The 15,877-nt window shown below is 38.2% G+C and overlaps 1 protein-coding gene across 1 annotated transcript in view; it reads left to right on the top strand.

Annotated features, from left to right (window-relative positions):
- Cubn (Cubilin) overlaps positions 1-15,877 on the top strand; it is an 882,604-nt gene that overhangs the window by 82,422 nt on the left and 784,305 nt on the right. Inside the window, exons 6-8 of the mRNA XM_068225286.1 lie at positions 373-514; positions 2,448-2,548; positions 8,537-8,663. Coding sequence (XP_068081387.1) covers positions 373-514; positions 2,448-2,548; positions 8,537-8,663 — 370 coding nt within the window. The remainder of the gene's footprint in view (positions 1-372; positions 515-2,447; positions 2,549-8,536; positions 8,664-15,877) is intronic.

Raw genomic sequence — 15,877 nt, forward strand, 5'->3', positions numbered from 1 at the left:
AACTACCATTTCACTCAGTGTGAATAAAGTGATTTATAGTCTAGATTGTAGAGGCTCATCCCCCAACTTTATATACCAATTTTCGTTAAATTCTCTTCAGCCGTTTTCTTGTGATGCGTTTACATACATACAGACAGAAATTATTACAGAAAAGTAAAAAGTGCATTTCCTTGTTACTGTGGACATGCCCGATACAGAAATACCATTATTTTCAAATTCTGAGCAATGTACAGACAAAACTCTTTGTTTTATCTATATAGATATCTATATAATCATCATTTGAACAATAAGCTATACAGGACTAGCTCCATACATTTTTAAGTTCTATTCTGTTTAGGAAGTATTTATTAACTTCCGATATGTTTTACACAGGGATGGACTAAGGATCCTGTTACCCAGGCATGCACTCAGGATGTAGATGAATGTGCCAGTAACCATCCTTCATGTTCTCGTGATCCACCTGTGGCTTGCATAAATGTTCCAGGCTCTTTCTACTGTGGGGGTTGTCCACAAGGTATGTATGTTAAACAATCAACAGGGCAGGAAGTTGTTTCTTGGTTTCCTCAGAATTATTCCATAAATTATGCACTTTCTTATAGCACTTATCTGAGTATAGAGTCTGTGGTACATTACATTTATTTGTTTCTTTTTTTTAACAGCTGTTTACCAATGAAATTACATAGGTATTGAGCACCTGCAAAATGACCTCCATAATGTTGTGAGATGGACAGTAGGCAATAGTATGATGATGAACGGGGATAAAAGTCAGGTTGTGAGTTTCACAAATAGGGAAAGTCCTCTCAGTTTTAATTACTGCGTTGATGGGGTGAAAGTTCCCTTTGGGGATCATTGTAAATACCTAGGTATTAATATAAGGAAAGATCTTCATTGGGGTAATCACATAAATATGATTGTAAATAAAGGGTACAGATCTCTGCACATTGTTATGAGGGTATTTAGGGGTTGTAGTAAGGATATAAAGGAGAGAGCATATTTGTCTCTGGTGAGACCCCAACGAGAGTATGGTTCCATGTATGGGACCCTCACCAGGATTACTTGATTTAGGAACTGGAAAAAATCCAAAGAAAAGCAGCTCGATTTGTTCTAGGCGATTTCCAACAAAAGAGTAGCGTTACAAAAATGTTGCAAAGTTTGGGCTGGGGAGACTTGGGAGAAAGGAGACGAGCTGCTCGACTAAAGGGTATGTTTCGAGCTGTCAGTGGAGAGATGGCATGGGAGGATATCAGTAAACGATGCAATCTTCTGCAAGATCATGCCAATCACTCAAGTCTGTCTGTGCTCCTCATGATCTTCAGCTGATCTTTATATCACTTCAGAGGGGTGCCACGAGATCATCTGTCAGATCAGTCATCATGATGTGGAGAAAGAATGGCCAGCAATTATTCAAACTAGTAAAGCAACTCCAAGAAAAATGTAGAGAACAACAGCAACCTCTCTACTTAGTGTTTTTATGATCTGGAAAAGACCTATGACTCTGTCCTGAGGCCTGCTATGTGGGCAATGTTGAGATGCTTTGGTTGCCCTAAACACTTGTTGGCCTGGTTTGAACACACCAGGATGGTATATCTGGTCAGGTTCTCCATCAGGAAAACATCTATGATATTTTTCCTATAGCTAGAAGGTATCCTTCCATTTACTATCAAGGGATGCAAAGAACAACCGTTGTATCCTTTTAAAATACAGTTCATTATTATTAGAAGATTTCTGATATCTCCAGGTGCCTTGAAATATGCTTGAAAGGCTATCTTGTTCCCAAAAATAGATACCTGAGTGTATTGGCAAATAAAATTTTTATAATTATGAAAAATAATTTCATGGAAACAGAAAAGCCATCATACACATGTACAGTACAGGTGTTCTACTGGCAGGCTTGTTACCTGATTTGTAATTATCAAAGGTATATGCATTGGAATAGACTTTTACTGTTTAACACTAATTTAAACAGGATACACTAATTTGTGTATTTTATGATTGTGTTTAAATAGTTTAATAAAAAATGTTGGTTTGTGATTCCAAAATAATGTCATCCTTACTTGATTTCCAGCTCCCTGTACTCTTTCCACCACTCCCTAGTCCACCCTGTTTCCATGTTAATCCCGCTGGTGACATCACTGCTGCAGTTGTGCTATATCTAACCCAACAGTGCAGGGTACAACAGATAGTTTATAATATAAATGAAAGGTTAATTTATCTGCAGGCTTTGCAATGTGATTTTTATTTTCATCAGTATTTTTCTCAATCACATGAAATAACAACCATCAATAAAATAAATAAATTAATAAAGGAAGAAAGAAGAAGAAAAAAAAAAGAAAACAAGAAGCAGCTCTCTCTCTCTCTCTCTCTCTCTGTCTCTGCATATGCAGTTATATTTCAGATCATCATGATAAAGAGATTATTTCCTAAAGTACTTATATATTTTCCCACAGGGTACACAGGAAATGGCTACTACTGTGCAGATATTGATGAGTGCCAGGTGAACAATGGAGGGTGTAGTATGAACCCAACAGTTCAGTGCATCAACACACAGGTATATTCTTCTTGGTTTCTTTCTTTGGTTCTGCGACTTTGTAGCATGCATGATTGAGATTGACACCCCACCTCTCTCTTCCAGAAATTCAGTGATCTTGCTTATATGAAACTAAACACATCACTTGAGGGACAGCTAGGTCAACTTGCTTATTGTGTTTAATGAGTTATGTAATTCAATAGCAGACTGAATTGTGCTTATAGTCTAGAGTTGTCTTGATCAGAATTATTATACTAATGACCCATGAGAAAATAATTTCAGTTTATTGTAAAATGCCTTATAAGACAAGGAACCTCCAAACCCCATGACACAACAGCCCAGAAGGGGCTTGGCCTGCCAAGCAACCGCTGCTCATCCTGAAGGCCTGCAAATTAAGAGGTCCCATGTAAATTGTTCATCAGCTAGTCTTGGCTTTCTAGACCAGGGACGCCATCTCACTGTCAGATAGCTCCTCAATTGTAATCACATAGGCTGAGTGGACCTCGGACCAGCCCTCAGATCCAGGCAAAAATCTCTGACCTGACTGGGAATCGAACCTGGGGCCTCTGGGTAAGAGGAAGGCACACTACCCCTACACTGCAGGGCTGGCATTGTAAATGACATGTTGCTTTTCTCCTGATACTGTATGTAACTCATTGCAACATGTTTCCATTGTCCCATTGGCTGCTTGCCTGTTAGGTTGCTCCTTTCTCCCAAAGCAATATTAAAACAATTTCTGCATTTTCACTAAAAATTGTCAGGTGCTACTGATTACCAAGTGCACAAATTCTCCTGCTTACAATCCATAAGCACTCAGTGCTGTTTGTGTGTATACTTTTGATTTCTGAACAAGCCAATTCTACCGTGAAACATGCATCCATACAGATTGAACTTAATGGATGGGGAGGATGAGGCTGCATTTGCCGGAGTATACATAACTGTCTTTTAAGCTTTACATACCTGTGATGCTCTTTTTCAAACAGTTTAACAGCAGTGGAGGTGGTTTGGTACCAAAGTGAGTGATTCCTGGCAAGTATGTCCCAGGTTTGAGGATTGATGTTTGTGACCTTAATGGTTTGTTTAAACTGGTCTTCGTAATGCCTCAAAGGGACACTGTGGAGTCTTGTGCCTAAGGAAAGTTAACCATAAAGGAATTGGTGAGGAAACATGGTGTAGCTCATACGGCACACATGCCCGGTACACTAAACCCAATGGCCAATGATAGAGGCTTCTTCACTGTTCATGTACCAGTATGCTTTCTCAAGAACTGCTAGATTGGAGATATGGTTCTCCTGTTTGATATTTAAGATTGAAAAAAGTTTCTGTTAATGAAAATGTTCAAGTTTCTTGATGTCATGGTGGTACAGGGTCCAGGTTTCACATCCATAGAGTAATGATGTGATGATGACTGCTTTATACACCATAAGTTTAGTATGAACTGTTAGATCTTTATTCCTGAAAACCCAGTTGGATAGCTGACTAAATGCCAGATGAGCAGCATCGAATCTGTTTTCTACATACTCTTCTGAAGTGCAACATTTAGACAAGATGCTCCCAAGGTACGAGAAGTGAATGACGCCTGAGACAGAAGCATTTAACTCACCAAGGCTAGTCCCTGGGGCAGGTTGGGCAAGGATCTTGGTTTTTTGTGCTTTGTTAGTGAGGCCAAAATGATCATATGTACTCTTGAAACTACTGACTGCAGCAGGTCATTAGGGGTAAGACAGGTGATGCAATATCATCAGCATACTATAGTTCAATTATTCAAGTTACATGAGTAAAGCGATGTGAACAAAATCTGGTCAAGTTGAAGAGACTGCCGTCAAGACGATACCTTAAATCAATGCCAGAGATGTTGATACTTGTTGAATCACAAAGCATAGCAGCCTCGTACAGAGCAAGGAGCACTGGGGCAAATACACACCTTTGTTTCAGTCTGTGTGCGATAGAAAAAGCATCGTAGATGTTTTTCTGATGGAGAACCTGACCAGATATACCATCCTGGAGTGTTCAAACCAGGCCAACAAGTGTTTAGGGCAACCAAAGCCTCTCAACATGGCCCACTTAGCAGGCCTCGGGACAGTCAGGTCTTTTCCAGATCATAAAACACTAAGTAGAGAGGTTGCTGTTGTTCTCTACATTTTTTTTGGAGTTGCTTTTCTAGTTTGGATTGTTGGCCATTCTTTTTCCACGTCATGATGATTGATCTGACAGATGATCTTGTGGTGCCCCTCTGAAGTGATATAAAGATCAGCTGAAGATCATGAGCACAGACAAACTTGAGTGATTGGCATGATCTTGCAGAAGATTGTTCTTGTTGGCACACAACTACCAGAGATGCTGTTATGCAATTTGGATGTATATGTTGAAGACAGGAAGTAGACATCCCTCAAAGATAGAAACAAGGCCAGGTCCAAGTACATCCTCCACCCTCCAACATATGTAACGTGTGTGGCCACAGGTTTTATGCATTGCTTGGTTTGCTTGGCTCAGGATAAACAAGTGATGAAAGAATTGCAGAACTCTGCAGACTGTGGTGCCTTTCATTTTCTTACTTAGCTCTTTTTTTACACTTCACATGCAGGCTAAAATTTGTACTGTGTCCAAAGTAGATCTATGACAATTTATAATGGCAAGACTAGATGGCATTTTCCTATAGTTTTTACAAGAAGAAAGAAAGAAATGGCATATTGCTTTTAGTGCCGGGAGTGTCCGAGAACAAGTTCGGCTCGCCAGATAGAGGTCTTTTGATTTGACGGTCGTAGGCGACCTGTGCGTCGTGATGAGGATGAAATGATGATGAAGACGACACATACACCCAGCTCCTGTGCCAGCAAAATTAACTAATTATGATTAAAATTCCTGACCCTGCTGGGAATCAAACCTGGGACCCCTGTGACCAAAGGCCAGCATGGAGCCAGACAATTTTTACCAAAATCACTTAATGAACAGTACTAAGATAGGACTGTATTTCAAATTCTGAGGCTCGTATCTCAGTATTACATTAAGGATACCTTTTTGCACTAAATAAAACAAATAATTGCTACGCTCAACATCATCCCATTCCTTGAGGTGAGAGGGTTGTTCAACTGTTGTGAAATGATGATTTATTCATTTTTGACAAAATACATATATATATTTAAGTTTCTTTATTGTCGCTTTAACTTAGAAAGTCATATCGTGACATTCATATTTGTACATAAAGGAATAATTGCATTGATTACATAGAGTTACAATTGCAAATATAACAATAGTACATATTGATCAGATAGCGATTACATGTCACTGAATAGAGTTGTTGGTCTAAAAAACTTAATGATGATTTTACACTGAGTATCATTGTTCAAGATGTCACATACACTATTATTCTGGTTTAAGTTACACAATTGTCTTTGTTGGTCGTATAGATGGCATTCCAGTAAAACGTGGTCAACAGTTTTTCTTTTTTGACAGGTGTCACATATTGGTGGAGGTTTCTTAGAGAAGATATGTGCATGAGTCAATTTGTTATAGCCTATACGTATTCTAGTAATGAGCACTTGTTCTCGACGCTGGAGGAATGAAACATCAAATTTATTTGTAGATCCATGCCTGATATCATAGAGTCTTGCGGGTTGTTTCTGTGTCCAGTCAGTTAACCATTGTTTTCAGATCTTTGTAGTAAGAAAAGGAGCTACATCTGTGTGGGGAATCAGAAAGTTTGGATCATGTACAGGAAGAAGAGTTGCTTCTTTAGCTGATATGTCAGCTTGTTCATTGCCTTTTATGCCCATATGTGAGGGAATCCATATTATGGTAACTTGCTGCCCTTTATTTTTCACAGTATTGTAAGTCTGCAGCATGTCTTGGACTAGTATATTTGAGGATGATGCATTTTGAATGAGCTTTACTGTTGATAAAGAATCGCTAAGGATTAAAAAATGTTTTGGCGGGAACTCTTTATGGATTCCACAGCTTTTAGGATAGCATACAGTTCACATGTGAGTATGGAGCATGTACCTGGTAGTGCATACTTCATTGTGTGATCTGGTTGGACAACAGCACAGCCGCTACCATATTCGGTTTTAGAGCCATCAATGTATGTAGGAGTGTGTCTGGGCAAACTTTCACACGTTTCAGATAATATTTTTTGCTCACGCGTAATATTCTAATGAGCTGCTATTTTCCTTTTGCTCTGATAAAAATATAAATATGTACCCTGTTTAACTGCCTTTCAACTAGTACTAACATAATTACCCAGTAACAATATTTTCTCAATGTAAAAAAATTAATTAAATGTTTTTGCAAAATCTGGTAAAATGATGTGAGTTTTTAAAGAACGCGAGAGGTTGCGCGTGAGCAAATTGCCTCACCGTTTGCATTTGTACATTTCAATGAATGATTTGGTCACAATTCAAGATAAAAATTCAGCACCACACTGCACTGAAAGCCACCATAAAACCTCATGAACTTTACTTAAGAAACTTTCTGGGAAATGCAGTCATGTAAGAATACACTACACGAGGGGTCTCTCGAAGGCAATTTGCCGCAGCAGATGCGAGAGTGAAAGAAAACTTAAAATACTCCGGAATGCACCAGGCAATACACTGACGATAATCAACGTCGGGCGGGAGAGAGGGAGGGGAGGGATGAAACGAGCGCCCTAAGCCCTACAGTGGCTAGCAACAAAATTATTAACAGAATTTTTTTTAAAGTGTGGCAAATTGCCGCGGGTGCGACCTCTCGCATGTCAAGAGATGTATTTACTAGATTTGATCCTTATCAGTTGTTGGGATTGTCTGATCTGGGGCAGACCTACTGCTTTCTATGTTTATGGCAGTGAGTAGTTTCTTTACAAGTCTGGTACTCTGGTATTTAATTTTTTTGTCTTGATAGTAGGGATGTAGTTTATGCAGGGTCTTGATGAGATCTTCAACATGGGAAGTATCAGATAATGCAATAGGTAAGAATTTGTTGCTGATGTTCCTTTAGTATTTTCAAATAAACTTTTAAGTTGTATGAAATTACAGTAAGAATAAAATGTGAGGGATTAGTTTCTATTACTTCCTTAACAGGAAGAAGTTGTTCTTCAAGACTGAGGGGATTTAATGCCATTAGTTTCTTCTTAGGCTGTTTAATATCTTGGGTTTTATGTGAACCTAGAACAGAAAATTCATCATCCGTTTTATCATCTCCCGAGAAGAATTATCTAGGAAGGAATTATTATCAGCCTTGGAAGTGTTATTTGAAGAGTCACTTGAAAGCAAGGATCGTTTTATTGCTTGAGGTTTAGTTATGAGTGATTCTTTATTTGCTTCATATATTGAGACTGAAGTGTCCAAGTTCAAGGAGACGTTGTGTTGAGGGGGGTTTCTAGAGAAAGATGATGTGTCACTAGAATGTTCAATAATTTGCTGAGGGTCAGTAGTTGGCTGAGGATTCATAGTTGCGTTTGCTGGGTTGGAGGTGTCCTCATTGGAGGAAACAGTGTTGATTAGGTGGCTGGTTCTGTTCTTCTAGAGTCTCAGGTAGTGAGGGACATACTCGAGCCAGGTGGCCTCCTTTGCAAATAAAACAGGTGGGAACGTCTGAGAAAGTGTAGATCCAATAACTGGTTCCTTCAAAACATATTTGCAGTGCATTCGGTAGTTCATTAAAATTGTCATGTTAACATATAGTTGTTGGCGGAAGCTAAGAATGTGTGTGAATCCCAGAATATTAATTCCAGCCTTTAGGCTGGATATAGATGACATTGGTTTGATACCCTGTTGTTGTAAGTGCTCTTCAATGATTGTGTTGGGTAAAATAGGACATATATTGGATAAAAAAATATATATATTGAACTTGTTTTAGAGACACCAATGCATGTAGCCAAATCTTTGTATTATATGTTTGCTTATAACTCTGGGAAATTTGATCCATTTGTGTGTAGAATATCATTTTTCACTTTGTCGGCATTAAACCTTAGTATTTCCCACTTTATTGGCCCCTCGGCTTGTAGAATTCTAACTCAAGAAAATTTGTTCCCAGGGCTCACGTAAGTGTGGTCTGTGCCCTCCTGGATATCAAGGGGATGGTATTACTTGTACTTACCGTGGTGTCTGTCAAATCAACAATGGTGGCTGCCATCACTTGGCTCGATGTGTGGAGAATCAAGGTATATCTCTACAGTTTTCTTCTTTTACCTAGTTTATTTATTAAAAACATCTGCAACATTTTCTACTGATTATATAATCCCGGTTTCCACTTTGTAACTACATGTATCCTTTGCACCAACTTACATACAACTTTATTATAGTTTGCCATGCTTTTCAGTGTTCAGTTTATTTCTAACTGCGAATGAACTAAGAAGAGCTGTCTGGTTCTTGTGTCATGCTGTTCAGTTACAAAACATTTGCTCTAAAATGAATACAATAGTAAATCTAACAACAATTTATTTGCATTTTAACACCCTCAAATGTTGTTGATGATGATGTTTGTTGTTTAAAGGGGCCTAACAGCTAGATCATTGGCCGCAAAATGTTGATCAACCACCGTTGAACCTTGGACAAAGGTGACAAGGACCTAATCATTTACAAGAAATAGCCAGTTTATAAGCCTCCGTGGCTCAGATGGGAGCGCGTCGGCCTCTCACCGCTGGATACCGTGGTTCAAATCCCGGTGACTCCATGTGAGATTTGTGCTGGACAAAGCGGAGGCGGGACAGGTTTTTCTCTGGGTACTCTTGTTTTCCCTGTCATCTTTCATTCCAGCAACACACTCCATTATCATTTCATAGCATTTGTCACTCATTAATAAATCACCTTGGGAGTGGCGACCCCATTGTAATAATAGTCTATATATGTTTCATTCATTACATCCCTGACCCGGTCAATAACTGGAAAACAGGTTGTAGGTTTTCATTTTCAGCCAGTTTATAAGATGTAACAGATTGGATTGCTTATGGCACACATTATTTTTAACCTATCAAAAACTTTTTTTTCAGATTTTATTGTATTCATGACAAAACATATACTGTGCCAGTATTGATATGTATGGTGTAACAACTGACACAAACATAATCAATGAGTGATAGTGGATGAGAGTGTAGCTTAAGCATGTAAGGCATTGAATTGTTGTACTATAAACATATCCTAAAGAAAATAATCAGTAATTCCTTTCTGAAATGAGGATTTTGGAATTAAAATAGAAAATGTGGAAAATATTAGAAACTTTTAGCCTGTCGTTAATACCTTACCAATTCTGATTTCCAGACAGGAAATTCATAGGCTGTTTTTTTTGTTTTTTGTTATTTGTTTGTGGCATCGACCTATGGAGATCTTTCACCATTTAAGAGGAACCTGCATGTATGTGGAATTGCGGAAGTGTAGAGTGTTGAATGTGAGGCAAGGAACATTAAGGATGACACAAACACCCAGGCCCCAGGCCAGGGATATTAATCAATTACAATTTAAAACCCCTGACCCAGCCGGGAATTGAACCTGAGGCCGCTGGGTGACAGGCGGACGTGTTGCCAACCTACTCCGCAGGGCCAGACAAGCTGTAGCTGCCTTGTAATATTTATAGCTTCCCTATAGTAATATCTTATATTGTAATGTAATATTATTCAAATTATTTCAATATTTATTAGTCCTTCTCATGTTAGGTGCTACAACTAAAAGTACAGTACTTATTTTCCATTTCATCTTGATCACTTTCATTTTTCTGCTATAAGCTGTCAAAATGCTCTATCTGTCAGTACCATCACCAGACTGCCCCACTGATTTGGTGCTTAGTAGTAATGGAAAGGAGCAGCTTGAGTTTGTTTCACTGTTTCTGCTGGTGTATGACTGTGGTCAGTTCCCAGAGTAGTCTGGTTCTTGCAGCAGCTGTAATTCACTGCTCAACTCTGGAGGGCTGTGCAGCTCCAAATTTTCTATGACTGAGACAGAGCATGGAAGAATAATGGTTTCTGTAATTGTGGTAGATGAGTTTTACTTTAAAGTAATCAGTCTTTTGGTTCAGCTAACTGGTTAACATTCCGGCCTGTGGTCGATGGGGTACTGGTTTCAATTCTTGGCAATGTCGCTGATTTAAACCTTCATTAGTCAATTCTCCTGGCTTGGGGACTGCATTTTTGTGCCATCTTCAACATCAGATTTCATCCTAGGCGGGGTTTCATCCACACAAATATGCACGTTGTGTATGAGTGTCAACTCAAAAGATCTGCACCAGGCCTCTCTGGAGATCATACGCTGTCATCATCATCAGGGTCGTGAATGAGTACGATTTCCTTTCATGACAAAAATGTGTCAAATTATAATAATAATAATAATAATAATAATAATAATAATAATAATAATAATAATAATAATAATAATAATAATAATAATAATAATAATAATCATGTGCAGAATCAACAAGATGGAGGCGGCATATCAGCTGTCTAGGAATGTCTACAACAAAAGATCAGTGTCCATCAACGCCAAGCTTAGGCATTATTGTTCGGTTGTACGCCCGGAAGCACTGTACGCAGCAGAATGCCTTGCAATGAACAGAAAAGGTCTGATGGAGAAGCTAGAAGCTAAAGAAAGAAAAATCCTGAGAAAGATTCTTGGACCAATCAAAGAAAAAGGTGAGTACAGGAGACGACACAACAGCGATCTGTACCAACATATGGAGAGGATCACGGACACGATTCGGAAAAGGAGGATTAATTTTTATGGCCATATAGCACGCATGAGCACACAGAGACAAACCAATAGGATCTTTTCCTACTTTCTTAACAAGAAAACCAAGGGACCCTGGTTTATCGAAGTTGAAAAAGACCTTCAAGAAATAGGAATCACACTCGAAGACATCCAGAAAAGTGCTCCTCTCCAGAAAAAGCTCCAGGGATACAAGAGGTTCCAAGAAAGGCCAAAGTTGAAAACAGGCAAGAAGTGGACTGATGAAAGGAAGGAGGCTCACAGAATGAGAATGCGTGAGTACTGGGGAAGAATTAAAGCTCAAGGATGCAAACGGTCCACAGCAGGCCGAAACGAAGAAAGAATAATAATAATAATAATAATAATAATAATAATAATAATAATAATAATAATAATAATAATATATAAATATATATATTTATACTTCCTTCAGGCTAGCAACCCGTCGGAAGGACATTTGATTGCTTTCAAGTCTTGCAAAAAGTAAAATGCAAGACCGTAACGGGTCACATGGCCCAATACTTGGAAGGAAGATGATGATGATATATATTTATATATAATATAATTATTATTATTATTATTATTATTATTATTATTATTATTATTATTATTTATCATATTGTTTATTAGTGATTCCGTTGGTGATATCCAAACCCGAGTATGAGTAGGCTGCAAAACACAAGTATAACATTTGATTACCTGTCCTTTGTTGATGTAGTGATCCTTGCAGACATTTTCCCAACAGCAGTGAAACAAATAGAAATTCTACAAGATAAACCTGCTTAAGACTGGTCTGAGGATCTCATTTCAAAAAATGTACATGGACTCAGCTAGGATGGACCCTATAAACAAGAGTGAAACAGTATATGGAAGTATCCGGAAGACTAAGAAATATAAGTACCTGGCTGAGATCCTATATCCCAATGGCAATGAAAAGAAATTGCTAGGGAAAGAGCAAGGAGGATGGAAATGGTCTTTAGCCGCGCAAGCCGTTTTGATGTTCATTGTACGTACAGTGGACTAAATTCTCTCAGCTGGTTTGATGCATCATGAACGGCTGGTGCAGGCAGAACTTAGAATACCTATCAGTGGCGTGTGATTATCGTTCTGCGATGTGATTTTATTTTATGTAAATAAATATCACACGCGAACACATTCACTTCCTTATATAAATTACTTTATTTACACTGTATGTCATAACACACAATTATAGACAGTCGCAAATGACACTATATACAACACTCAGTAGCGGAGTACTCTGAAGTCAATTCTGACCAGTACAGATATCAACAACATAACTCGCGCACTCTCTTGAATTCACCGCCTCACTCACTTGAGTTCAATACTCTGACTCCACCTCGGAGCCCAACAGTCAATCCCAGTCCATCACTTGTCCTAAGAACTGACTTCACTGACTGACAACTCGATATATATACTATTCGATCAACCATCTAGAATGATCGACTTCTGGTAGAGTTCTTACAACACTCTAATGGAACACACTCGAAACATCGATTGACCAGATAGTCAAATGGGCACTCGAATTTTCCTCTACTATTTACAAATGTATATGGAAATATCTACAACATTCGTAATGTCTCTACATGTATCTGGATAATAAAACCTTACAGTAAGTTTCCAGAACCCTTCATATATACCAAATTATAGTACAATAAGTCTAACATACGAACATTATGGAATTTTCTAACACTTTCGACTCTATAGATTTTGAGGTTAGACTTATACACAGTACCATACATATTTGAGGTTATACAATTCTATACTACATATTTACAGGGAATCATATATTAATCATATTTAACATTTAATAAGAGATAATTTAGCATTAAATAAACTATAATTAAAATATATTAGACACAATAATTGAAGGTTTTACACCAATTACGAGTCGTACCTACGACATGATGAACATATTCATCACCCCAGCTGCAAAAAATTTCTATAAATATAAAAAATTGTAGCCCCACTACACTCTCTAAAGTCGACATTACCATTTTATAAGGCTGCCTTTTTCGTGGAAAGGTCTACCTGAGAAAGAACGTTCAAGAATATTTTTGACCACACACTCGTACATACTTCCAAATTAATATTCACGGCAGTGACAACACCATCATAACTTAATCTGTAGCAGATTTTAAACAGTGCACTTACAGTTTCATCCGGTGATGCTTCATGATAGTACAGTCATGGTTTTCACAAAAATACACTGGGACTAACTATTTGTTTTTTACTTAAAAAGCCTAATCTAAATTAATCAGCAAAATTTAACTGGCATTTTACCATCGTTGAAGTTTTATAGTTTTACTCGTATACTGAATGCATGTGTATCAACATGAAATGAAGGAAAATATTTGTCACAATGTATAACACACGTTATATTCATAAAGAATGCCACAGAACTCGCGAAACCTTCACCTATAATCCAAGAGGAACACTACAAAAATTCACTATATACCACCATCACAGGCAACCATTCGCGCTTAACTCTGTGTTCGTGCTGGGCAACCTAAATATTTTTCTGCGGCTATCGGAACACATTACATGTGCCATCAGTGAATTGCTCAAAAAAAACTGTATTCATGCCAAAACCCAAAACTAAAGTATATTCTTCTATATTACAATTGATTTCATATACTGGCTCTATTTTTATTAGCAAGACAATGTATAAGTGGCTATACTGTTAAGATATTGATATTTTTCTTGCAGTCTCTAGTGTGTGGTGCTGAAGACTTCGAGTCTCAAGTATTAACACTAACACCCCTTACCGAAGCTAGCTGGCCTGTCGCCGTAAATTGCTGTTGGGAGAGGGGCCACAGCTCCACCTTGAGGAAGCTTCAAGTGCATGCGTCACCCAAGCGACACCTTAAATTTTGCTGGGGGGTAGCTCTCTATCGCGTCGGCAAGGAAACCTAGCTTGCTGGAGACGCTGAACTGCGGTAGTGCGAGTGGATTGTCGAGACAGCTGTACTGGGCTTGGCTTAGCTGTTTGCACTTTTTAAACATTATAAAAAGCGTTCTAAGCAATAAGTAGAAAATGGTAATACAAAGTTCTTTACCCCAGCAGCGCTGGGGTAGATGGGGTTCAGTGCATGCCACTGATGCCTATTACACACGCATCATTGCTGTTTTCCGGGATCATTTTTTCACCTTATGAATCGAGAAGTTGTGTACTTTCCTGCCATCTCTGTTTCATAACTAGAACTAATACAAAATTGATCAATATAAGTTGCTTTTGACTCACATCGAAACTCTGTTGAGTTTCAAGGAAGTCGATTTAGAAGGTATCACATCATTTCCTGCCATCCCTAGAATTCTTTGTGAACTATATCAAACTTGAAAATTCTTGCTGCTTATAAAGTGGAAGTATCGAAAGAAAATACTTTGCAGGTATTTTTTGCTTTGCAGGATAGAAGCTAATCAGTCACAGAAGAATGACTGGGCTGTCCCATTCTCTTATGGGTGCAGAGATTATTCCTTTAATAGGTGACAGTAGTGGAAGTGATGAATTGGGAAGCAATACTTTCGGTAGTGATACGACAGTGACAATGCAAAACAAGAGGTTACTGCAGAGTGGCAGATAGCACAGATGAAGAAGTAACTGCTTCAACTTCGTCCACTGTTCACTGGTTGTGGTGAGAGGTAGATTTCATCACGAGCACATAAAAGATCACCCTGATAGGTGTGCCATGTACCAAAAAGCATTTTTAGCCTGTTTTAGATGCTTTTCTGCTGCTTTTGGCAATAAAGTGATTGACATAATTGTTCAAGGGACAAATTGGTATGCAGTAGAATGTATACTCAGCGCCCTGGAATGTACATAAACTTAACGCCCCCTTGAAACCAAGATTGCGCACCAGGAAGTGGGAGACAGTGACAGGGGAGGAAATTTATGTGTTCTTGGGACTTGTAATGTTTATGAAGATAATGCAAAAACACACCCTGAAGAGCTATTTTACCAGGGATGAATTTTTAGAAGCCCTTGCATTTCCCCAAACAATGGCAAGAGACAGGTTTGAACTCATCTTGCAATAATTACATTTTGTTGCAAATTCTACATGGGATATAAAAATAGGCCCTAAAAATCTTTTTTTTAATTCAGACTTTCCTGGAAATTATTCATGAACATTTTGAGACTGCCTACATTTTCAATGAAAATATTTCTTGCTAATTTTATAAATATGCCTGAAATAAATAGGCACCAAATATGGAACTTATCCAAATTATATATTTTGGCAAATGCGGGTGGTTATGGAGAAACCTGAACTGCAGTCATCACATATATATTTCTCAAAACCACTGCTAAGTAGTCCTAAAATTTTCAGTACATTATGTTTTGTAGATTTAACATTATGAATTCTTTAACTTGATGGTGTCTAAACCTCTGTTGAGCTTCAATTTAAATACTGCCTGGGAAGTGAACAGCTTGGGATTAAATTGCTGGCATGGGGAGTTAAACTGTGCCATGATAATTACAGGTCCAGACTGATCTCCTTCCAGGCAAAACTGGGGCACTTCTGCATAGTAATCAGAGCAGAATGCCTCTGTGGTACAGAGACACTTGCCAAAATAGATGACTCCGCAGTTGACAAAAAAGGAAGTTTCTCTGGAAAATTTTAGGACCCAAGAAAGTTTGTTAAGAAAGAAGCCATAATTTTCAGTGTTG

The sequence above is a fragment of the Anabrus simplex genome, chromosome 1 (genome assembly GCF_040414725.1).
Source record: "Anabrus simplex isolate iqAnaSimp1 chromosome 1, ASM4041472v1, whole genome shotgun sequence".
Lineage (NCBI taxonomy): Eukaryota > Metazoa > Arthropoda > Insecta > Orthoptera > Tettigoniidae > Anabrus > Anabrus simplex.